The 25,289-nt window shown below is 42.7% G+C and overlaps 1 protein-coding gene across 2 annotated transcripts in view; it reads right to left on the reverse strand.

Moving 5' to 3' along the window:
* The window catches only part of CAMKK1 (calcium/calmodulin dependent protein kinase kinase 1), a 229,875-nt gene that overhangs the window by 145,938 nt on the left and 58,648 nt on the right, over positions 1-25,289 (reverse strand). Inside the window, exons 1-2 of one of the 2 annotated variants that reach the window (XM_033922567.1) lie at positions 18,154-18,204; positions 8,554-9,077 (exon numbers count right to left, since the gene is read on the reverse strand). In XM_033922567.1, coding sequence (XP_033778458.1) covers positions 8,554-8,979 — 426 coding nt within the window. In that variant the 5' untranslated portion in view covers positions 8,980-9,077; positions 18,154-18,204. Of the gene's footprint in view, positions 1-8,553; positions 9,078-18,153; positions 18,205-25,289 lie in introns of those variants that run through there. The other variant, XM_033922566.1, reaches the window with a different exon arrangement.

Below are 25,289 nucleotides of genomic sequence, written 5' to 3' on the forward strand. Positions count from 1 at the left end.
CACAGTTTTGTGAATGTCTTGTAGATAGGAGGAGATTGGATGCCCTTCCCAGCAACCCATGAAAATTCTCTCATTCCTCACTCTTCCATAAGTTATCAAGATAATGAAGAGAATAGACTTAGTAGATAAAGGCAGGTTGTTCACCCTCTCCAAGGTAGAGAGAACATAAGAACATAAGAAATGCCTCCACCGAATCAGACCATTGGTCCATCCAGTTCGGTGACCCGCACACGCGGAGGCCAATCCAGGTTTTCCCTGTTTATGTCCTAGGTGTTCTCTGATGAAGACCCTGTTTTCCCATATCCCTCAATGTGATTTGCAAGCAGGTGTGCGTCCAACTTGCACTTGAATCCCATAATGGAGATTTCCGTCACCACCTCCTCCGGGAAAGCATTGCAAGCGTCCACCACTCGCTGTGTAAAACAGAACTTTCTGACATTAGTCCTGGGCTTGTCGCCCCTCAATTTTAGTCTATGGCCTCTCGTCCGAGTCACATTTGACAACGTCAATCATGATGCTTCTTGTTCTATTATGTCAAAACCTTTTAGTATTTTGAAAGTCTCTATCATATCCCCTCGCAGCCTTCTCTTCTCGAGGGTGAACAATCCTAGTTTTACGAGGCGTTCTTTGTAGCTCAATTTCTCAATACCTTTAACTAGCTTCGTGGCTCGCCTCTGCACCCTCTCCAGCAGAGTTATATCCTTCTTTAGGTAAGGAGACCAGTGTTGGACCCAGTACTCCTGGTGTGGTCTGACCATTGCTCTGTAAAGAGGCATGATGACTTCTGCCGATCTACTTGTAATACCCTTCTTTATCATGCCCAACATCCTGTTTGCTTTCTTTGCCGCCGCTGCGCATTGTGCCGAGGGCTTCAGAACGAGAGGGCACTCTCTAAAGCTAAAAGGGGATAGATTCCGTCCAAACGTAAGGAAGTTCTTCTTCACCTAGAGAGTGGTAGAAAACTGGAACACTCTTCCGGAGGCTGTTATAGGGGAAAATATCCTCCAGGGATTCAAGACAAAGTTAGACAACTTCCTGCTGAACCAGAATGTACGTAGGTGACGCTGGTCTCAGTTAGGGCGCTGGTCTTTGACCTAAGGGCCGCCACATGAGCAGACTGCCGGGCACGTTGGACCACTGGTCTGACCCAGCAGTAGCAATTCTTATGTTCTTATCCAAGCATACCAGGAGAGCAGCCTGTTCGTTCGGCAGCACAAGCTGTGAATAGAATGGAGTGCTGCCATAGTGACTGAAAGATACATTTTGTTCTTGATGAAGTCTCCTGCTGTGATAAGTGCTCTGGACTACGTTACTTTTCCTTTTTTTTTTTTTTCTTACTTTGACTACTGTAAATCAATGGCCCAATGTTCTTTCTTTAATTCGATTTTAAAAATATATTTCTTATATAAAGAAATACAGAATATGGAAATCACATCAAAATATTAAAGAAAACAAACCGAAGATACTGTATATACAATTATCTTAAGATTCCATCTAGTCTTCATTAAGGGAGAAAGACATAACTATCTTTTACACAAAGAAACTTAGGTAATAGACACAAACTTAGGTAACAGGCACTTCATTAGTCGGTAGTACCCAGGGGATGGCTACGGTCTTCGTACAGACGGAAGGAAAGCCAGGACAGAGAGCAGAGGTCTCTGTACAGACCGAGGCCATCCCCTCAAAAATGTCTACAGTCTCCACACAGACGGAAGTAATGGTTCAGCCAGATGAAAGCCTTCTGCGAGAGCTGAGGAGCCTGAGAGAAGAGGTTCAACGCTTAAGAAGCATCCGTGACGACGAAACCTTCATCGATGGAGTCATACAGGAGCTTTCCCAGATTGCTGAACAAGAACCCGACAGGGCCATCCTAGAGACACCCAAAGCTTCAAAACCTACAAACTTGAAACCAACCATCGGTATTCAGGAAGTTACTGAGGACGCTGATTCCTGGCAGCTTGTGACTTCCTCCACAGGAAAACGCAGTAAACCTAATTCTGTTTCTTTCTCTCACATGCAGGGCAACTCCACATCGACACCTCAAATCACCCTTAAGAACAGATACCAGCTGCTTCAGGAAGATCCTGACAACGAGGTACAGGAGATTGTTCAGCAGACGGTTCCAGTTCCGGAGTCAACAGATCGGCCCACCCCTAAGAAGCACAGGGTGGTAATCATCGGGGATTCGCTACTAAGGGGCACCGAGGGACCAATTTGTAGACCACACCTGCAATCAAGAGAGGTCTGCTGTTTGCCAGGGGCCAGGATCCGGGATGTAACTGCTTGCCTGGACAAACTCATCAAGCCCCGAGACCACTTCCCCATGATTCTCATCCACGTCGGAACCAATGACACCGCCAGGAGCACCGCGGAGAGCATACCCGATGACTTCAGAGCCCTGGGTGAGAAGCTGAGAAGGATGGATGTGCAGGTGGTCTTCTCCTCGATCCTCCCAGTGAGGGGCAAGGGCGGTGCCAGGGAGGATCGCATCCGGAGGGTGAACGACTGGCTGCGAGGATGTTGCAAGGAGATGAACTTTGGGTTCCTGCACCATGGAGAGGCACTGCAAGGATTACAGGGACCAGACGGGTTACACCTGACCAGAAGAGGGAAGAACGTCCTTGGACACCGCTTAGCCCGCCTACTTCACAAGGCTTTAAACTAGGTAAGTTGGGGGAGGGTACTGGCACAAACAACCTACTTGACGAGCTAAGCTACCAATTTCTTCTTGAGACTAAAGTAAGGGAGACTAAAGTAAGTAAACACTATAATTCAGGGTCACATTATAATTCTGGGTCACATTGTTATGCTGGGTCACATTGTTATGCTGGGGCTAAGGGGAGTACACATTGTAATTCTGGGTCTAAGAGGGGTGCACATTGTGATTCTGGGACTAGGAGAAGTACACATTGTAATTCTGGGTCCAGCGACAGAATACACACTGCAAACGGTATTATAGGAAGTCAAGTTGCTCAAGAGGGAATACCCCCATAGGGTACACACAATTCTGAGTCTGGGTTAGGCATAAACTGTAGTTCTGGGTATGGGGAGTCCGGGAAAGGTGCATGTTGCAGCTCTAGGTCTAGGAAGAGTACGAGACATGCAAATAATGCTAAAGGTGGCCTAGTTGCTATAGCAGGAATGTCCCCATGGAGACGTAACAAACATACAACATGGAGGGCTATGTACGTCAACGCCCACAGTCTGGGAAACAAGATCCTGGAACTGGAAACAGAAATGACAAATGCCGACTTGGATGTGGTGGCGATATCTGAGACCTGGCTCACAGACTCCCACGGGTGGGACATGGTCATACCGGGTTACAACTTGCTTCACCGGGACAGGGAGGGCAAAATGGGAGGAGGTGTAGCATTATATACTAAAGATGACATTAAAGTCACCAGAATCACAGATGTACGGTACACTGGGGAATCCCTTTGGGTAAATTTGGCCAGAGGGAAGGACAAATGTCTGTATCTTGGCGTAGTATACAGACCCCCAAGACAACAGGATGACCAAGATATGGAATTAATCGGAGATATGGAGAATATCACCTTGATGGGGACACAGTATTGTTAGGTGACTTCAACATGCCTGATGTGGATTGGGTCATGCTTTCCTCTGCTTCAGGCAGCAGCAGAAGGCTATTAAACTCCTTGAAGGGAGCAAGACTAAGGCAACTGGTGTTGGAACTAACAAGGGATCAGGCAATCCTAGACCTGATACTTACCAATGGAGAAAGTGTCACAGAGGTCTCGGTGGGTGACACATTGGCCTCCAGCGACCACAACATGGTATGGTTCAATCTCAGGAAAGGTTTCATTAAATCTACCACACTGACCAAGGTCCTTAAATTCAAGGACACAAACTTCAAAGACATGGGGAACTTCATTCACCAGGCGCTACAAAGCCAAGCAGAAACCGATAACGTGGAAGAAATGTGGTCAACTATGAAAGCCACCATACAGGAAGCAACAAACCGCTATGTTAAATCGGTAAGTAAACGGAGTAGGAACAATAAGCCACAGTGGTTCTCTGCGGAGATCTCGGACCTCATCAAGGAGAAGAAAAAAGCATTCATCTCTTACAAACAATCAGGGAAACAGGACTCCAGGGAAATCTATCTGGCCAAGTCAAAAGCAGTCAAAACAGCAGTTAGGGAGGCCAAATTCCGCATGGAGGAGTCTTTAGCAAGGAACATAAAGAAAGGAGATAAATCCTTTTTCAGGTATATCAGTGACAGGAACAAGAACTCAGGTGGGATAGTACGCCTCAGGAAACCAGAGGGAGACTATGCAGAAATGGACTCGGAAAAAGTCCAACTGTTAAATGAATACTTCTGCTCAGTCTTCACCCGCGAGGCGCCGGGACTTGGTCCTCAGCTGCAGACAAGGGTTGACTCAGCTGATCCGTTTAGTAATTTCAAGTTTACGCCCAGCAGTGTCTACTGCGAGCTGTCAAAGCTCAAGGTTAACAAGGCAATGGGGCCTGACAACCTACACCCCAGGGTGCTCAGGGAGTTGTGTGATGTCTTGGCGGAACCGCTATCCGCGCTCTTCAATCTCTCCCTTAGTACAGGTAACGTCCCGTTGGACTGGAAAATGGCTAACGTCATTCCACTTCATAAGAAAGGCTCCAACATGGAGACAGCAAACTACAGACCGGTGAGTCTCACATCAATAGTGAGCAAACTAATGGAAACTCTAATCAAACGCCAATTGGATACGATCATGAACGAGGAGAATCTACGGGATCCCCGTCAACAAGGATTTACTAAGGGGAGATCCTGCCAATCCAACCTGATCGGCTTCTTTGACTGGGTGACGAGAAAGCTGGATGTTGGGGAGTCCCTGGACATCGTATACCTGGACTTCAGCAAAGCATTTGATAGCGTACCACACCGCAGGTTGCTGAGCAAGATGAGTTCTATAGGATTGGGCGACACGTTGACGAAATGGATTGGGAACTGGCTCGAGGGTAGGCTTCAGAGGGTAGTGGTGAATGGCACCCCCTCCAAAACGACGGAGGTGATCAGTGGAGTGCCACAGGGCTCCGTCCTGGGCCCGATCCTGTTCAACATCTACATAAGAGACTTGGCAGAAGGGCTCCGAGGTAAAATAACATTATTCGCTGATGACGCCAAACTAAGCAATGTAGTGGCCAAGAGTACAACAGACAAAAATTCAATGCCCGACAACATGATGCACGACCTACTACTACTGGAGCGCTGGTCTAGGTCCTGGCAACTCAACTTCAATGCCAAAAAATGCAAAGTCATGCACCTGGGCAGCCAAAATCCATGCAAGACTTACACCCTAAATGGCGAGATCCTAACAAGAACTGAAGCAGAACGTGACCTAGGGGTGATCGTCAGTGAGGACATGAAGGCTGCCAATCAAGTGGAGCAAGCTTCGCAAGGCAAATCATAGGTTGCATACGCAGGAGTTTCGTCAGCCGTAAGCCTGAAGTCATTATGCCATTGTATAGATCCATGGTGAGACCACACCTGGAGTACTGTGTGCAATTTTGGAGGCCGCATTACCGAAAAGATGTGCTGAGACTAGAGTCGGTCCAGAGAATGGCCACCCGGATGATCGCGGGAGACACCTAGGGCTGCCTAAGCTCACCTAAGGCCACTTCCGGGCAAAACCACGCTCACACCTAGCCTTAGGTGGCCCTACGCACATCCCTAGGCTCGTAAAAATGCCTACAATGTAGGCAACCCTCCTCGGGGATTTTTGTTTTAAAAACGTGTATCCCGATTGGCTGGCTAGACAGCGAAAGGACGCCTACTGGCACCTACAATTGGGACTCAGTTTATAGAATTTGCCCCTATGAGTTCAAGCTAAAATCCACTATATAGAAGAGAGTGGATCAGAAAATTATATAAGAAAAATTATTTTAATACCAATAATCAAAGAGATTATAATGAAAGGTCAGTGAAGTCCTTCAAATTAAATCTCATATAGTACCTTCAACAGGAGACAAAGCAGGAGCAGGAATCAAAGAACTCTGCCGCTAAAAAATGCAATGATCCTAACTGTAATACTCCAGATTTTAACAAAATAAATTTTCTCTTTTTTTTCTGTCTCTTTTCAGACATCAGGAAAAACATGCATCTTTAAATCAAAAACTTCTTATCTTGATGACGATAGAACATTCTCAGCAATCACTCTTTATCAGAGATTAAAGCAAAAATTACCACCATTGTAGCTGATGTTACATTCCAATATATTAGAAACATCCAGAGTATCCATTCAAACTAAAGCTTCCTCTCGAGGCTGTTCCTCTTGGGTTTTTTGTTAAATGCTAGAAGATAATAAGCCTTCACAACAGGTGGAATAAGTTCAGGAGCAACTGCTAAATATTGCCATTACATGTTTTCTGAACATGTCTAGTGGTGAAAATTGTTTGGGGACATTCAAAAACCTCAAATTTCTAGCTCTGGAAATATTCTCCAAATTTTCCACCTTAGCTCTAAGGTTCAAGTTATCTTTAATTAAAGTTTCATTCACAGATTGATTAGTGGTAACTTTCTTATTCAAATCCTCTACTTTAGGCGACAATGGCAAAATGTCTGTAGCAGACTTTTCCACTTTTTCTTCCAAAAATTTGAACTCTCAGATTAAGAGCATTGCAAGAACAAAAGAACACAAGAATTGCCGCTGCTGGGTCACACGGCGACCAGAGCTGGACGCAGTACTCCAGGTGAGGGCGCACCATGGCCCGGTACAGTGGCATGATAACCTTCTCCGATTTGTTTATGATCACCTTCTTTATCGTTCCTAGCATTCTGCTCGCCCTTTTTGCTACCGCCACACAATGCGTGGACGGATTCATCGACTTGTTGATCAGAACTCTCAAGTCTCTTTCCTGGGAGGTCTCTCCAAGTACTGCCCCGGACTCCTGTATTTGTGCATGAGATTTTTGTTACTGACATACATCACTTTACACTTATCCACATAGAACCTCATTTGCCATGTTGATGCCCATTTCTCGAGCTTGATTATGCCACATTGCAGATCTTCGCAATTGTGTATTTACTACTCTGAATAACTTCGTATTGTCCGCAAATTTAATTACCTCACTCGTCGTACCGATGTCCAGATCGTTTATAAAGATGTTGGCGGTATAACCAGCCTGTTGTCTTGAAAAGATCTAAGGGAATGTGAGGGTGCATATGAAATTGTCAGTGAATTCAAATAACTGGGTTGCATTATATGTAAAGGTTTATGAGTTAACATTAAAATTTTGAATCAAATTCTGTATGATACAGGTCATAATAATAGTGAAGAAAAAGAGGTGTAACAATCAAATTTACTATTTTATGTCCTAATAACTTCAAAGTGGTGGTTTGTAAAGTTTAAAGATGTCTGAGGTTAAATTTAGAAATGACAGCATATATAATGTTATAATAATCAATTTTGGAAGTGAAAAAATTTTTGTTAGCAGAAAAATGTCTATAAACAGCCTGAAGTGATCAAGTGTGCAAAAAACCCTTTTCTCACTATTTCAGAGGTTTGGTCAGTGAACGTTAAGTTTGAATCAATGATCACCCCAAGATATTTAAATGTTTTAACCAATGGAATTGTTTTGCCTAGAAAAGATAACGTAGTTACTGGTTCTGTCCCTTGTCCTGTGATCCAGCAAGAATGATTTTTTGTTAATATTTAAGATAAATCTGTTCACATTCAGCCATGAGTTGTGAAGGTTTAAGTTTTGTTTAATTGGGTCAATCTTTGCCACAAGTAAAACATCCTCAGCATAACAGTAAGTTCTGATACCAAATTCTTCTGTAACGGTCAACAAAGGAACAAGAAAAATATTAAACAAAGTTGGCAAAAGAGTGGATCCTGTAGAACCCTGCAAGATAATTCAAAGATAGACGATGTCGACAGAGATGTAAGAACAAAATAAGTTCTGTCCTTAAGAAAATAAACAAACCAAACTAGCGCTAAGGAACCTATGCCAATATCAGCTAGCTTACTGAACAGAGTTCGATGGTCTACCAAATTGAAGGCTCCTTTGATTAATCTAATAGCAGTGTTTTTGTAACAGTCGAAGACAACCAAGTTCTATCAAACGGAACTCTTTCAGGAATGAATTGCAGTAGTCAATATTATTTATGACTATGGAGAGGATCGTGGCGTGGCACTTCCTCCTTTTCTTTAACGTGTGTGTACTGATCACATGGTTCACTACTGTTCCTGTAAAATGCCATGTATGGATAAAAGGAAAACTGCACTCTTCCTGTTTTATTTTCATCTGCTGCCAGCCCGCAATTGAAATTCAGGCAGTTTCTACCCCATGGGGGCTCATACAATCTGGGCCACTGCCCCTTTCATCCACCACTAATTATGGTTCTAGACTATTGTAATCAAGCTTCACTTAAGGTGCCTTATAACAGAGTCAGCTAAAGAATTAAGAGACTGACAAATCTCTCCATGTGAAACAGATACATACACCCCTTCACAGTCACTGTTGGCTAAGAATACAGTACTCCAGGTACGTATCTTAATCTCTTATCTGTATTAGAAAAAGAACCAAACATACCTCAGAATCAGAGATTGAAACTCGATTGGACTCGATGGTCGGTCTCCTCACTATACGTGGTGAGATGTGTGTAGAGGGTCCTGTTGCGTATGGACCAGAGCCTGCAGTGCTTGCAGACCTTATGTAGTTTGCAGAAGGTCTTTCCTGGAGGGACAGCTTTCTGTTAGATAAAACAGGCCTTATAGCAGATCTTGGGGGACAGTTCATCTCGTTTACACTTGAAGGAACTTGGGACGGTACTGGCACCCTGATACCAGCTTCTGTACTGTTCCCATTTCTTTCTACATCTGCTAAGAACACATCTTCGTTTGTTGATTCCTCGGCATTTCTATCGCTTAATTCTGTGGGTACAGCAACATCAATGGCTGCTACTCTTTCTGCCAGTTCAGTTTGAGAATCTTTGCATTTATCAAAGCCTCCGTCCATCGTGTCTAAGCAAGAAGCTTCCAAAGAGCGAGAAGAGTTCCACACTTTCCAAAGACACAGCCACAGAAGAACCTCCAACTATTCATCCAAAAGGTTTTCTAGAACATAAGAAAGCAACATAAGATTATGTGCTAAAGTGTCAAGGTTTCCACAGGGCCTGTCCAAGGTACTTAATGCACTTTTTTTTTTTTTTTTTTTCTTTTTCTAAAAGGTTAACAAGAAAACAACCAGATAAGTAAAACTTAAGAATCCTGTTTTCGGACAAATTTTGTTAGACATGCTGAATGTTGCAGTTCTCTCTAACCCCCCCCCCCCCCCCACCAATATAAACATTTTAAAGAACACAAACTTATTTTGAAAATAAGTGCAGACTGTCAGCAGTTTTCAAACTTGCTGATACTAATTTCAAAAGAACAGCCACTATTGCATTGTGGGAAGGTGCACAAAATCTATTTGGATACAGTCACAGTCAGTAAAGTTCATTGTTTAGCAGTGCGACCCCCAATTGCTTCATTTTGTGGATGCATACAGCAGCACACCCACAGGTGTGACAGAAATTTACCACCTCTGTATGTGAATAAATCATCTGCTCTATGATATTAGAGAACACAGGGCAAAGAAAAGGGGCAGGGAGGGTGCAAAGGAAAGAAGAAGGAATCTTGCCTTAAAATAAAGAAGTAATAAAAATCACCACAATGTAAGTAAAAAAGTTTCTTGTCAATGGAATGGAAGCAGAGAAAACTCAAATCTATCAAAAAGATAATGTTTAATTTAAACAGTGAAGATTTAAACTAATTTATCTTTTTGATAGATTTGAGTTTTCGCTGCTTCCATTCTGTGTCCCTTTAAAATATAGAAGGACAACAAAATAAAGGCAAGTGAGATGTCTACACAACCTGGTGATTTATTATGAAAATGACATCAATTAAAATGGTCTCTAATAGAGTCTCTGTAGATATCTCAACAGTCCTGAACTGGTAGATGAAAATCACAGTAGTCCATTGGACAAATGTCCCAACTAGGAACACAGTTTTGGCATTTATAGAACGCTTTCTTCAAGGGACCATATTAGCCATTAGACAATAGCATATGGAGCCTGACATATATTGTCTTAAAAACCAGTGCAGGACATGTGTGGCACAGTGGTTAGAGCTACAGCCTCAGCACCCCGAGGTTGTAGGTTCAAATCCAATGCTGCTCCTTGTGATCCTAGGCAAGTCACTTAATTCCCCCCCCCCCCCCAATTGTCCCAGGTGCATTAGGTAGAATGTGAGCCCACTAGGACAGACAGGGGAAAATGCTTGAGTACCTGAATGTAAACCACTATCAGAAGCTGCTGGGCAAGGGAAAAAAAGGGACAGCTGCTACTGGAGAGGGAGAAGGAGAAGAAGAAATGCTTCTGGGAGGGGAGGAGGGAAAGGAATCTGGGTAGCTGCTGGACAAGGAAAAAAAAGGGACAGCTGCTACTGGAGAGGGAGAAGGAGAGATGCTTCTGGGAGGGGAGGAGGGAAAGGAATCTGGGAAGCTGCTGGACAAGGAAAAAAAAGGGACAGCTGCTACTGGAGAGGGAGAAGGAGAGATGCTTCTGGGAGGGGAGGAGGGAAAGGAATCTGGGAAGCTGCTGGGCAAGGATAAAAAAGGGACAGCTGCTACTGGAGAGGGAGAAGAAGAAGGAGATATGCTTCTGGGAGGGGAGGAGGGAAAATGTAAACCACCCTCCATGCCCCTTACCTGAATGTAAACCACTTAGGTTATAAGTAGTATACAAATAAATAAATATTAGAAATTAAACAATAGCATATGGAGTTATGTTGGCGTCTGACAATATTGAAAGGAACTAGGAGGAGGACAAGGCATGCAAAGCACAGGAATTGCAAATACACCATCACACTTTTCACTTGGTAGGGAAAATCAAACTGTGGTCCAAACAGCAGGTGGTCCACTTTGAGGGCTTAACATAAGATGGAGTTTACCACTGCTAGACACATGGCAGACCTGACCGGAATATTAACTTAGCATTTCCCAACTAGCATTCCTCAGCATATTGATGTGCCATCAGTTATGATCACGAGTGCTGGAAAAAAAAAAAAAAAAGTCACAATTGCCAGATGCTCTGATCTTAGCCCATCACAGCAACAGTGACTCCCAAGAAGAGGGGTGCATGGGGGATGGGGGCATCAGGAGATCTGCAGGGATGGTGAGGGGACAGTAGCAAGATAAGGATGGGAAGCAGATTATGTCAACCAGATACCTCAAAAATAGTTTACTCAATGAACATGCATGCCACAATGATATGACACTTAAAGATATTTTTCTTGAAGGAAAAGGATCTCAGAAATCCAAACCATAAGACTAGTTTCAAGTTTATTAAAATTTGATTGATCGCTTTACATAAAATTCTAAGCGATTTACAATTAAAATGTGGGGAATACAAGCAATCGTATGAAACATGACGAGAGGCAAAGGGCTCCTTTTACGAAGGTGCGTTAGGGCCTTAATGCGTGGAATAGCGCGCGCTAAAATGCCACGTGTGCTAGCCGCTACCGCCTCCTCTTGAGCAGGCGGTAGTTTTTCGGCTGGCACGCGCTATAGCACGCGCTAAACTGGTGCGTGCGCTAAGGGACAGAACGAGAGGAAAGGGAAGAAAGCCTAAAGAGAAAGGGGGGGGGAGTGGAATAATGTTTAACACTGCTGAGAGTAAGGCAATATTGAAAGTTCGAAGATATGTCAGAGCTAGAATTCAAATTCGACTATTTTAGGGGGTCTTTTACTAAGGTGCGCTAACCAATTTAGTGAGCGCTAAATATTAGCGTGTGATAAATGCTAACATGTCCATAGAATATAATGCTGGCTCCAATATATACGGTCTGTAAACCGTATATCTTCATACCTCATTCACTCCAATATTTTTTGAAACTATTCAATCCTCAGCGAGGCCACCTCCCCACTCAGTATACACTCATAGTGGGCGGCTTTATACCTCAGCTCGTCAGACGTCCACGGGATGGGATGGGTCTTTATAAACAGGAAGTTGAAACTGCTTCCTCCATTTCTGGAGAGGAAATTGGTCTGTTCAGAATGGAGTGTGAGTTATGAGGTAAGATAAAAAGAAATGTTTAAAATAAATAGGTATAAGTGTTTGACTGGTTTTATAAAATGGGAAATAAGAGTAATTTATTCCGTTTTTATTGCAGGGAGTGATAGCCTTGAGAAAACTGTTGGTAATACATGGGTGAAACATGTCGGTTATCTCCCCCCTTTCTGTGAACTGAGACCAGAAGTTAAATTAAATAAAGCTAAGTAAACTACGTTTAATAAATATTTATAAATTATTCAAGATAACAAGAAAGCGGAACGTCTACAAATGTATTAAGTATTAAGGATCCTATGACGAGCTGAGGTATAAAGCCGCCCACTATGAGTGTATACTGAGTGGGGAGGTGGCCTCACTGAGGATTGAGTAGTTTCAAAAAAAATATTGGAGTGAATGAGGTATGAAGATATATGGTTTATAGACCGTATATATTGGAACCAGCGATATATTATTGCCTCTTTCTTTAATATTTTAATAAATTGAGTGCCTTCTGTTCTAATTCATAGACTATAACGGGCACATCGGCATTCAGCACGCGCTGAATCGTCTAGCGCATCTTCGTAAAAGACCCACTTAGGTATTGGTAACAGCTGGATTGTAATATCTATAATTAAGTTTGATATCATAGTGGCACATATTTTCATTGAGTAAACTGTTTTTGCAATTCGTTATTAATAAACATCACACAAAAAGAAAAGAAGCGTCTTCAAATAATACAAAATACAGCCGTTAAACTTATTCGTAACGGTAAAAAATATGATCACGTTACTCCTTTCCGGATCAATTCACACAGGCTTCCAATCAACCATCTTATCACCTTTAAAATATTACTCTTAGTATTTAAAACTCTGTCCACCAATGAACCACAATTTATTAATAGAATGCTTATTCTTTATAATACACCGCGCTCCCTCCGATCTACAATCCAGAAGCTCATAGTAGTCCCTTCCTTGAAAGTTATCGGAACTAGACGCCATGATATGTTTTTGGTGATGGCCCCACAACTTTGGAACACTTTGCCTCAATATATAAGAGAGGAAAATGATCTCAGCCGTTTTAAAAATAACTTTAAAAGTTTTCTTTTTAAAGATGCTTTTAATCTTTAAATTATACTCAAATTGTAAAGTAGTTACCTTCCAGGATTATACTACCCCCTCCCTAATGTTTATTTCCCATCTATGGTTCTTTTTTCTTCTTTAAAGCACTGATTTGTAACTTTATTCCTCCATCCCTTGTTATCAATTAGTCTGTAAGTTTGTCGGTCTAACCCATTATTTTTAAATTTTAAACAGTATGGGGTTCATAATAATAAAAAAAACGTCTAAAAAGTGACCTAAATGGCTACTTGGACGATCAAAAAGCCTGATCATCCAAGCACCCGTAATCAAAGCTGGTTTTAGACGTATCTAAAACCAGCTTAGGCCTTTTCCCTGCCACTAAACGCACAGAGAGAAAAGAGGCGTGTTTAGAGGAGGGGAAAAGGCGGGCGAAGGGCGGGAGGTGGGCCGACCTACACCTAGGTGGGCAGCAGGTATAACCAAAACTTTAGGCAGGTTGCCTAGTCGGCACTTATACGTTTTGACTTAGACGAAGTCAAAACAGGTCTAAGTGCCGAAAAAGGGGTCGCTGAGCTGATCGTAGCTGCTGCGATCAGCTCAGTGACCCCAGCAACCTGCCTACCCCCTACAGCAATGATCGTGGCAGGAGAGATGCCCCATTTCCCCTACCGCGATGCCATCACTCCTCTACCCAAACTGCTGTGACCCGCGGCAGGAGAGATGCCCTATCTCTTGCCCCGCGGCACCAACCTCCCCCCCCCGATTATGTTCAGGGCAACAGGGAGCCCAAGCCCTCTTGCCCCACGGCACCCGCAGCACCCCCCGATTATGATCAGGCCAGGAGGGAGCCCAAGCCCTCCTGACCTCCCGCCCCCCACACCCCTACACGATCGGGCAGGAGGGAGCCCAACCCCTCCTGCCCAGGCAGACCCCTACACCCCACCCCCCACTACAACACCGGTTACAGAATCCACACCAAACCCCCCCCCTACCCACAACATCGGGGCAGAAGGGAACCCAATCCCTCCTGCCCTGCGACACTGACCCCCCCTGATTACGTTCGGGGCAAGAGGGAGCACAAGCCCTCTTGCCCTGGGCACCCGCGGCATCCCCCGATTACGATCAGGCCAGGAGGGATCCCAGGCCCTCCTGCCCTCGACACAACCCCCCCCAACGACCGCCCCCGAACCCCTTATCGCCCCCCCGCCGACCTGCAACCCCCCGCTGACCCCACGACCCCCCCACCCCCAATCCCACCCCCCATACCTTTAAAATGTTGGCCGGACGGAGGGGTGCCAAACCCGCTCGTCCGGCAGGCCAGCCAGCTGCAGAATGGGGCCGGATTGGCCCAGGTGTCTGAAACCCCGCCCACAGGTGGGGCCCGGGAGTCTTAGGCCCCTCCTGTGGGCCTGGGATCTCTCCTGCCCGTATTGTAGTGGGGGGTGGGGGATTAGGAGGTCCGCATGCCCACAGAAAGAGCATTGATTATTGCCCTCCACAAGTGTTAAGGGAAGCAGGTTCCTTCCAACTGGCTGTCTATGGAAGCCTTTCTTATAATATTGCACTTTAGCAGAGACAATCAATCAGTTGTACCTAGTGATATTATAACCTTATGAGAGAAAAACATCCCCACCTAGGAATGTCGGTTAGGGCCATAAAACTGGTTTGATCAGAGATTAGGCCAAGCCAGAAGTGTCACTACTGAGGAGAAAGGTGGTATGTGTGTGTGTGTTGATTGCATTGGAAAGGTGGGGGATTATTAAGAGTGCCTCCAATATCATTCCTTGCAGTTACATGTAGCAACACTAACAACACATCTCATCCTAAGCATGGCCTCTCTCTATCTCAAAAGCTATTGCAATATCCTTTTTTTATTCTGTTGGCAGTAATAATATTATCTGACCGGAAACCTCTCCAAAGTTGATTGATATCATCACAAATTCTTATGTAGCTAAGGAATAAGTGGGAAGCTGCCTGCTTTTCACTGCTCACACTGGAATTATGGGATAGGTGTACAGCTTTGTTATAGTGAAGGTGGGCTACTTTAAAGCAGGAATGATATAAATTATGTTAAAAAAAAACCAACCTATGTGGCATGGGATATATAAGAGTTACGCACATCCCTGTAGGAAGATCCCTCCTAATGGAAATGGCTCATAAACGCTCATACAACCATTTCATCCCCCGTCTCTGGAATCGGTTGCCCGCCCAGATAAGATCTCAAGTCTCGCTGATGATCTTCTGAAAAACGCTGAAGACCCATCTCTTCACCTGAACAGCCTACTCCCTGCTTTCCTCCTCTCTCCCTCCTCCTCCTGCCCCTTCCCGACTCCCTGCCTTCTCATGCTCCCCCCTCCCCTCCTCTCTCTCCTTTCTCACTCTCCTGTCTCTTCTAGGAATGCCTTTTCCTGTAATTTTTTGTGAATGTCAATTGTAACCAGTTCTGACTCTGAGCCCCCGGGAGAACGGAATAGAAATCAAATTAAATAAATAAATAAATTTAAACCTAAAGAAACTATGAATGGGATCTTTCTTTTGTCCTTTTCCCTCTGTACAATGGAATATTTATTTATTTAAAAATTTATATTACGTATATCCTACAATTCTATGCAGATTACAAAAGACATCCAAAATACAAGAGGACATACAAATAACAATTTACAACCTAACAAAATTCCAGACACAAATAAAATGAATAAAATCATAAAAACTATCCCTGCAGCAATACAATTTTCTGTCTTCTCCTACTATAAAATAAACGACTACGAATATCCGAATTCCAAAACCATAAAAATTCTGGGTATCACACTAGACATGCACTTGACCATGGCTGACCACACAAACTTAACAGTGAGGAAATGTTTTTATACACTATGGAAGCTAAGGACTATTAAAAACATATTTTGACATAACATCCTTCAGGTTTCTGGTACAATCGCTGATCCTATCCACCCTGGACTACTGCAACATCGTCTACCTGGGTATCCCACAAAAATCAGTTTGCCTAATCTTCGGACTGAGAAAAAACGATCACATTAGCCCATACTACAAAAAACTGCACTGCACGAATACAGTTCAAATTTGCATGCATCTGCTTCAAACAAATCTGGGGCCTAGCACCTTCCTACCTGCAAACAGTTTACTCTACACAACCCCACACGAACAACCAGAAACAAAAACATCTTCGCCTATCCTAAAATCACTGGCTGCAAATACAAATCCTTCTTTGACAGAACCTTCATGTTCCAAGCTAACAGACAACAATCCTGGCTGGGAAACTACATAAATAAAACCAGACAGACCTACAACGCATTCCGAAAATCAATCAAAACCACTCTGTTTGACAAATTTATCACCTAAACAGACCGACTTTCGCTCACCACGCTTTTTCCCCTACAAACCCAAAGCAATCTCTCAGGCAACCCCTCTCACTTCCCTCCCCTTACAACCCTCTCTCACTTCCATCCCCTTACTACCCTTTTCTTCTGTAACATTCCCCCTAATGCATTTGTAATTCGCTGAATGTCCAGCCTTCTTTCGATGTGAACCGCCTAGAAAAGTGGTCTCAAACTAGCGGCCCGGGGACCACATGCGGCCCGCTAGGTACTATTTTGAGGCCCTCAGTATGTTTAACATACTCACAAAAGTAAATTCAAACAGTTTCTTGATCGTATGTCTTTTTAGTTATAAATTACAATATTATTATTAACACTTAGCCAAAAGGAAAGATTTATAAACTATAAAGAGTTTTACCTCATGCAAAATTGTCATTTCTTTAATAAGGCATTAACTATTTTTTCTGAGGCCCTTCAAGTACCTACAAATCCAAAATGTGGCCCTGCAAAGGGTTTGAGTTTAAGACCACTGGCCTAGAAGAAGTCTGACTATGGCGGTATAGAAAAATAAAGTTATTATTATTATTATTACTTTACTGACAACGGACAGTTGGCATGTTGTACATTACTTCAGATTTAGAAAGTGTGCAAAAATAATACAGTTTTAAGCCCTTTCCTGAACGGTAGTACAGCAGAGGTTTGTCTAAGATCAACTGCCTCTTTTACAAAGCTGTGCAACAACAGCCCCGAAGACCTTAAATCTCTATAGGCTTCGGGGCTGTTAGCGCAGGACAGCTGATAGCGTGGCTTTGTAAAAGAGGCCGCAAATGGTAGCTTATTCTAGGGCCCTGTACAGAAAACATCGTCTTGCGATAGAACGACAAGTCGCACTACATACAGAGAGGGCACATCTAGACATAATTTGTCCTTTGAGTGTAAATTCCATGATGGCTGGTAAAAGTGCAACATTGAATGAACTGCCTCGGGACCATCATCATGCAGTAATTTAAATATTAAACAAAGAATCTTAAATTCAATATGAGCATAGATAGGCAACCAATGTAGCAATTTTAGGATATGTGTAATATGCTCAAAATGGGACATGGAGAATGAATTTTCTAACGTTAACAAAGATAACCCTTCCCAATTGCTAGTACAATCTTATGCTGTCTATATGATAGGGAAGGTATTGGGAAGGAGGGAAGCACATTTTATTCTTATTTTAGTATTTATATAACACTTTTAGCCTAAGGGGCTCATAATCGAAACAGAAATACGTCTACAATCCCGTCTACATTGGCATTTGGACAGTTAATAAGACAAGTTGTCCAAGTGCCGATAACCGAAACGGGTTTTAGACGTATTTAAAAACTGCTTAGGCCTCTTCAGTGCTGCTGTACGCCCAGAGCTGAAAGGGGTGTTTTAGGAGGAGTGGTGAGGGCGGGATGTGGGCTGAGCTACACTTAGTCGTACTGCAAATATAACCGAAAATTTAACGAGACTGCCTAGACAGAACTTGTACATTGTGACTTAGGCGATGTAAAAACAGGTCTAAGTGCCCAGAAGGTATCCAAAGTGACAAGATAACCACTGCAGACACAAAGTGCAGACCCCCCCCCCCCACACTGCCCCAGTGATTACTGACACCCCCACAACATCATAAAAATCAGAATAAAAATGTACATACCTGTCTTTGTGTGTTTTGATTATGAGCCCCTCGATATACCGCCCTTCTGGGTTAAAAAAAAAAAATCAAAGTGGTTTACACCATGGTCCAGCTCTATTGTCAATAACAAATTACATAACATCTATGTAATTTGTTATAATGTTCACATTTGCATGTCTTTGTTTCAAGCTGGTTTGGGGATTGGCCCCAACTACCTGTTATCTCATTTCGTGCTATATAATTCTGTAAGGGTAACCAGGAAATGTAACTTATTTGCATACCTGAAGATTTTAGGCTGTAAAGTTAGGTCTTTTTTAGACAGGATGCTAAACAACAGTCCTGGTTGGGTAACTATATTAGCGGAGCCAGGTTATCTTACGGCGCCTTCCAAAAATAAATTAAGACATTATTATTTGAATTAGGAGATAGATTTATCAATATTTTTATTCTTAATAATAATTTTACTGTTTTTACTTAAACTTTTATTGTCTTTTTAGTTAATATGCTGTATTCTCTTTTTAATATTGTACTTCGCTGATTGTCTAGTTTTTCTCTCTTGTGTAAACCGCCTAGAATGCTCTTGATTGTGGCAGTATACAAAAATAAAGTTATGTTATGTTATATTGCTATAAAAATAACAATAAAAATTAGCAGAGTTATCAATAACTCAAAAAACATCTAGAAAACAAGAGTCAAAACATATAATAGGATACATATATATGCTGAAATTTCATTTTCAACCTAGGGCTCCTTTTAGTAAGCTGCGTTAGAGCGTGGAATAGCGTGAGCTACAATGCCGCATGCACTAGACGCTAACGCCAGCACTGAGCTGGCGTTAGTTCTAGCCGCGTAGCACGGGGTTAGCGTGCGCTAATCTCCTGCGTGCGCTAAAAACGCTAGCACACTTTAGTAAAAGGAGCCCCTAGTCTAGTGTTATAAGGAAAGAAAGTCTAGCATAATAAAAGTATATGCTATATTGCATTTTCACTTTACAAGGACTGTGAGGCCAAGAAAAAGTCATCTTAATTCATAAATTGAATACACAATGCTCTTTGAACTGGAGATCAGTCTCAACCAGGGGACTCTTGAGGTTTCATACGTCTTTTTGTTAAAGTAATAGCTTTTGTCAAGTCTTTGTTATGTAGAACAGCTGTACATTATTATATAATCCGTGTCCTAACAATGGCAGGGGAGCACATCAATAATAGTCACGAGCCAAATAAAGCAACCGAATTATAAAGTTTTCCTTTGTGTCTTTTCCAAGATTACATTCTAATTTATGTTTGTCTTGGCTTTGCAAGTAACTTTTGCTGGAGGTGTTTCAATTTTCTGATAGCATAAAAGCAAACCGAAATGAAGTAGTAAAGAATACATGACACAGTGCTGAGGGAGAGAAAAATGTGACCTTCCCTCCCACCCCCCCACCCTCCCCCAGATGATCTGTACTTTAGCTCAATTTAAATTCAAACAGATGCTAAGATCCTGACTTAAACCAAATGTGGGAAACCTGCAGCTTTCAGGCCACATACAAACTTTGTAGCTTCCAGTGTGGCCTGATACACTTGTATCACTAGCAACTCAGGCAGCGAAAATTGACCCCACCATCACCAAACTGATGATCAAAACAGCAGACATCAAAGTGTTTTGGAAAGAAATCAAAACATTTCTTTTCAAAAAACACGTCCTTACTTAATATTCCCCTCCCCAATCGCACATGCACTCTCCCCAGCAAATAACACACAAGTCATCCCCTCGAACCTCATTTACCAAAAATATCCAAACTCCTAAATAAGCATCTCCCTTAGGTATCCACTCAACTGATTCCTTCAAAGTTAGATATCTTTCTTCAGTTGCCTATATTGTTTTCCCCACTGAACCTTGTAACTACTTGAACCCTGTCAAGTTATTCTATCGATAAATTCAGATATCTATACCACAACATGTAATTTATTTAAATCGTTGTAATGTAATTCTCTCGGTAATGTCCTGATCTCTTTTAACTGTAATCCGCTTAGAACCGCAAGGCACAGGCGGAATAGAAATCACAAATGTAATGTAATGTAATGTAATATAAAATCATATACCGGTAATTCAGAAATAAGTTTTTTGGGCACTGCTTTCTTTTTAAAAAAATATATGTTCATAGCTCAAATATCAACCATCGGAACCATTGCACTCCTATGCCATTGAAGGCTCTGCCACCCCCACCCCCGACATCACTTCCTGTTGGACTATGGTATTCGATACTGCTCGTAAATCTGCTTTGTGTGCCAGAAAGGAGGTATTAAAAGGAGACACATTGGGCTTTGGGGAGGGCAGATGGGGGACAACATGTTAAAGTTTTACAACATATATTATATATATATAATATCTGAATTATGTTAGACCATAATGATACCAACTATATTTCTATGGATCTTTTAAATTTTAAGTTATTAAGGGATCCTTTTACTAAGCTGCAGTAAAAACTAGCTTTAGCATATGCTTACACATGCCATTCCTTTCTATTTCCAGCCTTAATGGCCACACCTATTTTGTAGAAGGCAAGGGCTCATGTGATAACTACGCCCTAATCAATTACAAGGTCTTCGTAAGCCATTCTGTTTTTAAATCATTGGCTTCTACATATGCTTCTCCTTTAGTTCCGAGTCCTACAATGCCATGTTTACACTTTCTCCTGTCACTAACAGCTAAAAAAAAAAGTGTCAGACAGGGTGCAGAGAAAAGTCTTGAAACTTTCTAGACAGAGTGAAGGCAGCTATTAGGATGGTTATTGGTAGTATAACTGTATTACTGTAATTTTAGTAGCTGTCAGTTGCTACTAATGAGAAGCAAAGCCAGTGATCGAGGCTGAGCAAATAGGCCAGTGCCGAGCAAACCTCTATGGTTTGTGCCCTGAAAATGGCAAGGACAAATCAAGTATTCATACACAGTTTCACAGTGTTCTTCAACCACTGGTCCACGGACCAGTGCTGGTCCACCGAAATTTCCTGTCGGTCCACAGGGCCAACAAGTGCATCAGGCCCAAAACAGTGTTCTTCAACCGCCGGTCCACAGTGCGATCGATGCGGTGTTATCTTCGAGCCAGCTCCCTCTTCCTAACTGATTCAGTCCACAAAGCCACGGGCAGTGGCTCCTGCGTGCGTCCTGCGCCTGAACCGGAAGCCTTCTCTCTGACGTTGCAACGTCAGAGGGAAGGCTTCCAGATGAGGCACAGGATGTGCAAGGTGCAATTAGTACTATTATGGGGGTGGGGTCTGGGGTGGAGATTGGGTAGAGATGGGCGGGATCTGGCCCGCGACTTAGCCCCGTGTTCATCAACCGCCGGTCATGGACCGATGCCGGTCCACTGAATAATTCTTTTATTTCTGCCGGTCCATAGGTGTAAAAAGGTTGAAAAACACTGCAGTATCACATCACATGTTATGAGTTTATCTTGTTGGGCAGACTGGACATGCCATACAGGTCTTTATCTGCCGTCATCTGTTAATTGCTGTCAGCACATGCAAATTTGCATTCTTACAGCTTTACATACCTCAATAAAAGGGCCCCTATATTTTTTAAGACTTCTGCCACATCTTTAAGAACAAAAGAACATCAGCTTTACTAAATTTGACAAAAACTAAAAGAAAAGCAAGAGGTTTCACGCAGAAGGTGAAGAGGCGGAAAATTGCCCAAGGCAGCATGAAATACAGAGGCTTGGGTATGATTGGCAGGAGAGATTTTGTATCTGGTGACTTGCAATTTTTACATGTCTAATTACATTCTAAACTGGCCATGGGTTTTCAGTCTAATTTATATTCATTCCTGCTTCGGTATTCAGAGTGCTACAGAGAGGGAGAATATATTGTGCAAGGTTGTATTGATTAAAGTATACAAATGTATTACCCAGTGGGTTGGTCTTTGGGGAGATGAAGCAGGTGGTGAAAGGGGAACAGGAAGAAGGCATTTAGGACATGCAATATAGTTTATGCAATAAGCATCTTATTTGAGGGGTAAGCAGTATTTTCTAATTTAGAGATTCTCAACCTGTCCTGAGGACACGGCATGCCAATCTGGTTTCAAGTTACCTAGAATGATTATGCATGAGATAAATTTGCATGCATTGGTCTCCATTAAGCATATTCACTGTGGCTATCTTGAAAACCTGACTGGCTTAGTGTGTCCCAAGGAGTGAGATGAGAATCCCTGCTCTAAAAAGAGAAAGCAGATAAAACAAAGTGTATACACGTAATATTAACAGTGGAATAAAAGCTTATCAAGTGATGTTTGCAGCAGCACAAAATTGGAGAGGTTTCAGTCGTGTCTCCCTGTTCCTGCCCCTTCCCCCCTCCCCTTCTCAACAAACTGGAGTCTGAGCTCATGGTAAATTTCCACCAAAGGAGGTTTATTGTAGGTTTTCATCAACACGCAGCCTAATTCCTAAATTGGTATATAAATGCTTAGCACTAACAAGAACTATTAATAAGAACATAAGAATAGCCTTACTGGGTCAGACCAATGGTCCATCAAGACCAGTAGCCCATGCTCATGGTAGCCAATCACAGTGGCCAAAACCCAAGGAGTAGCAACATTCCAGCATCTCAAAGAATAACAAGATTCTGGAACCCCAATGAGAGCAACATTCCAGAGCTGAGATTGTGATGTCATAATGCCTCATTCCACAGTGCCTCAGAGCCAACATCAATCAGTGATGTTATAATGGATTAAATGTCCTATACTTGGCTCATGTAAGAACATAAGAATAGCCTTACTGGGTCAGACCAATGGTCCATCAAGCCCAGTAGCTCGTTCTCATGGTGGCCAATCCAGGTCACTAGTACCTGGCCAAAACCCAAGGAGTATCAATATTCCATGCTACTGATCCAGGGCAAGCAGTGGCTTCCCCCATGTCTTTCTCAATAACAGACTATGGACTTTCTCTAGTTTCTACCCTGGCTAGTTGTAAAACAATGTATGACCATGTGTCACCTCTGTTAAGGAGTTTACATTGGCTTCCTTTTCGATTGAGTTCAGTTTAAATGTGCCTTCATAGTTTTTAAAATCTTACATGGTATCTTTTATCTGTTGGTCCCTCTAGCTTTAAATTCTTTGAGATCCTCAAATTGCAGAACTATTCATGTATGAGATCTATCAGCAAAATTGTTTATTCCTTCCCCTATTTATTAACAGCAATTTGGAATGACCTACCTTCTCAAATAAGATCCTGTCTATTCCTTTAAAAAAAATCCTGAAAAGTACTTGTTTCAGCATTTTCTTGCAGATAAGTGTCCATGAGGTTAATTCTCTCTATACTTCTCCCTCTGTATCCACGGGGGTTAGGGGCAGAGCAGGCCCATGAATATTAAAAAACCACAAATAATATTCGGGCCAGTTCTGCCCCTAACCCCCGCTTCCCCCGGCTATTTTAAGCCCTATAAGCCCCCCTTAAGTCTTACTAGGTGGTCTAGCGGGTTTTCGGGTCAGGAGCGATCTTCCTACGCTCTTGTCCCGTGCATATCGCTCACAGGAAATGGCTGCCTTGAGTACCTGTAGTCTCTCGAGCCATTTCCTGTGAGCAATCTGCACAGGGCAAGAACGTGGGAAGATCACTCTTGCCCCGAAAACCCGCTAGACCACTAGGTAAGGCTTAAGGGGGGGGGGGGGCTTTCAGGGCTAAATTTATTATAACAAAAGTATGAATGCGGTTAATATTAACACCTTAAAACAAACCAAAGGACCCAACACAGTCTGTGTTTCGGTTAACACGCCTTCATCAGGGGTCCCAGGCTGATAAGATATCAAATAAAACTGTAAACAAAAACTTAGCCTGTGCAAGTAGAAGTCGATAACTGAAGTAACTGCTCCGTAGCCGTTCTTCGGTTATTGACTTCTACTTGCACAGGCTAAGTTTTTGTTTGCGGTTTTATTTGAAATCTTATCAACCTGGGACCCCTGATGAAGGCATGTTAACTGAAACACAGATTGTGTTGGGTCCTTTGGTTTGTTTTAAGGTGGTAATATTAACCGCATTCATAGTTTTGTTATAATAAATTTAGCCTGCATCCTTGTACGTTTGTCTGCAGTTTTTCTTTGTTTTACCTTATGTTTTTGCTCACTGCAGACTTTGTTGGTTTTTCCTTTGTTTGAAAAAGTAACCAAGAACACACAAAAACATCATGGAGAAAATTAAACCAACAATACAAGCAAAGGCTAAAAGAAAAGAGGACACACTACACCAACCAAATAGGCATAGAAGTTCTAGACACAAAAAAAACTATTCCAATTACTAAAAGAACTCACAGACCCTACCTGGCCAATAACGACACTCCACCCCCTTCAGCCACCCTTCTAGCTGAATACTTTAGAAACAAAATTACAACAGCCAGGACAACCTTCGCAGGAACCCCAATCCACCTTGATGAGATCACAATGCCCCCCACAGAAAACGAATCAGCTGCAGCAGACAGAACCTGGTCCGACTTCACCACAATACAATGGTCCGACCTAAACAGACTCTACAAAAAATACAGCCATGCAGTCTGCGACCTCAGCCATTGCCCTCCATACCTGTTAAAAGCCTCCAGCCTAAAATTCCGCACTCTCCTCATACAATGGATACAATCCCTGCACATAGATGGCCTTTTCCCACAAGACTTCAGCGAAATCATCATCACCCCGATCATAAAAGACCCAAAAGTAGCAACAGATCTATCATCCAACTACAGACCTATAGCCTCAATACCATTATGTGTCAAGCTAATGGAAGGCCTCGTAGCTAAACACTTCACCAACTACCTAGAAAACCACAACTTACTCCACCCTACACAGTCTGGTTTCAGAACCAAATACAGCATAGAGACACTACTAGGTTACCTCCTGGACTCAGCTAGACAACACCTCAGCACAGGCAAAAAAATGCTAGTTGTACAACTAGATCTCACCGCAGCATTTGACCTGGTAGACCATGACATTCTACTACAAATACTAGAAACAATAGGAATCACAAGAAAGGTGCACACATGGTTTCAAGGATTCCTATAATCCAGGACCTACAGAGTAAAGACAAACAAAGAAAAATCAGAACCATGGTACAACCCCTGCGGTGTACCCCAAGGGTCGCCTTTATCCCCAACACTCTTCAATCTCTACACTGCATCCCTCGGCACTTGCCTAGA

The sequence above is a fragment of the Geotrypetes seraphini genome, chromosome 15, assembly GCF_902459505.1.
Source record: "Geotrypetes seraphini chromosome 15, aGeoSer1.1, whole genome shotgun sequence".
NCBI classification, from domain to species: Eukaryota; Metazoa; Chordata; class Amphibia; order Gymnophiona; family Dermophiidae; genus Geotrypetes; species Geotrypetes seraphini.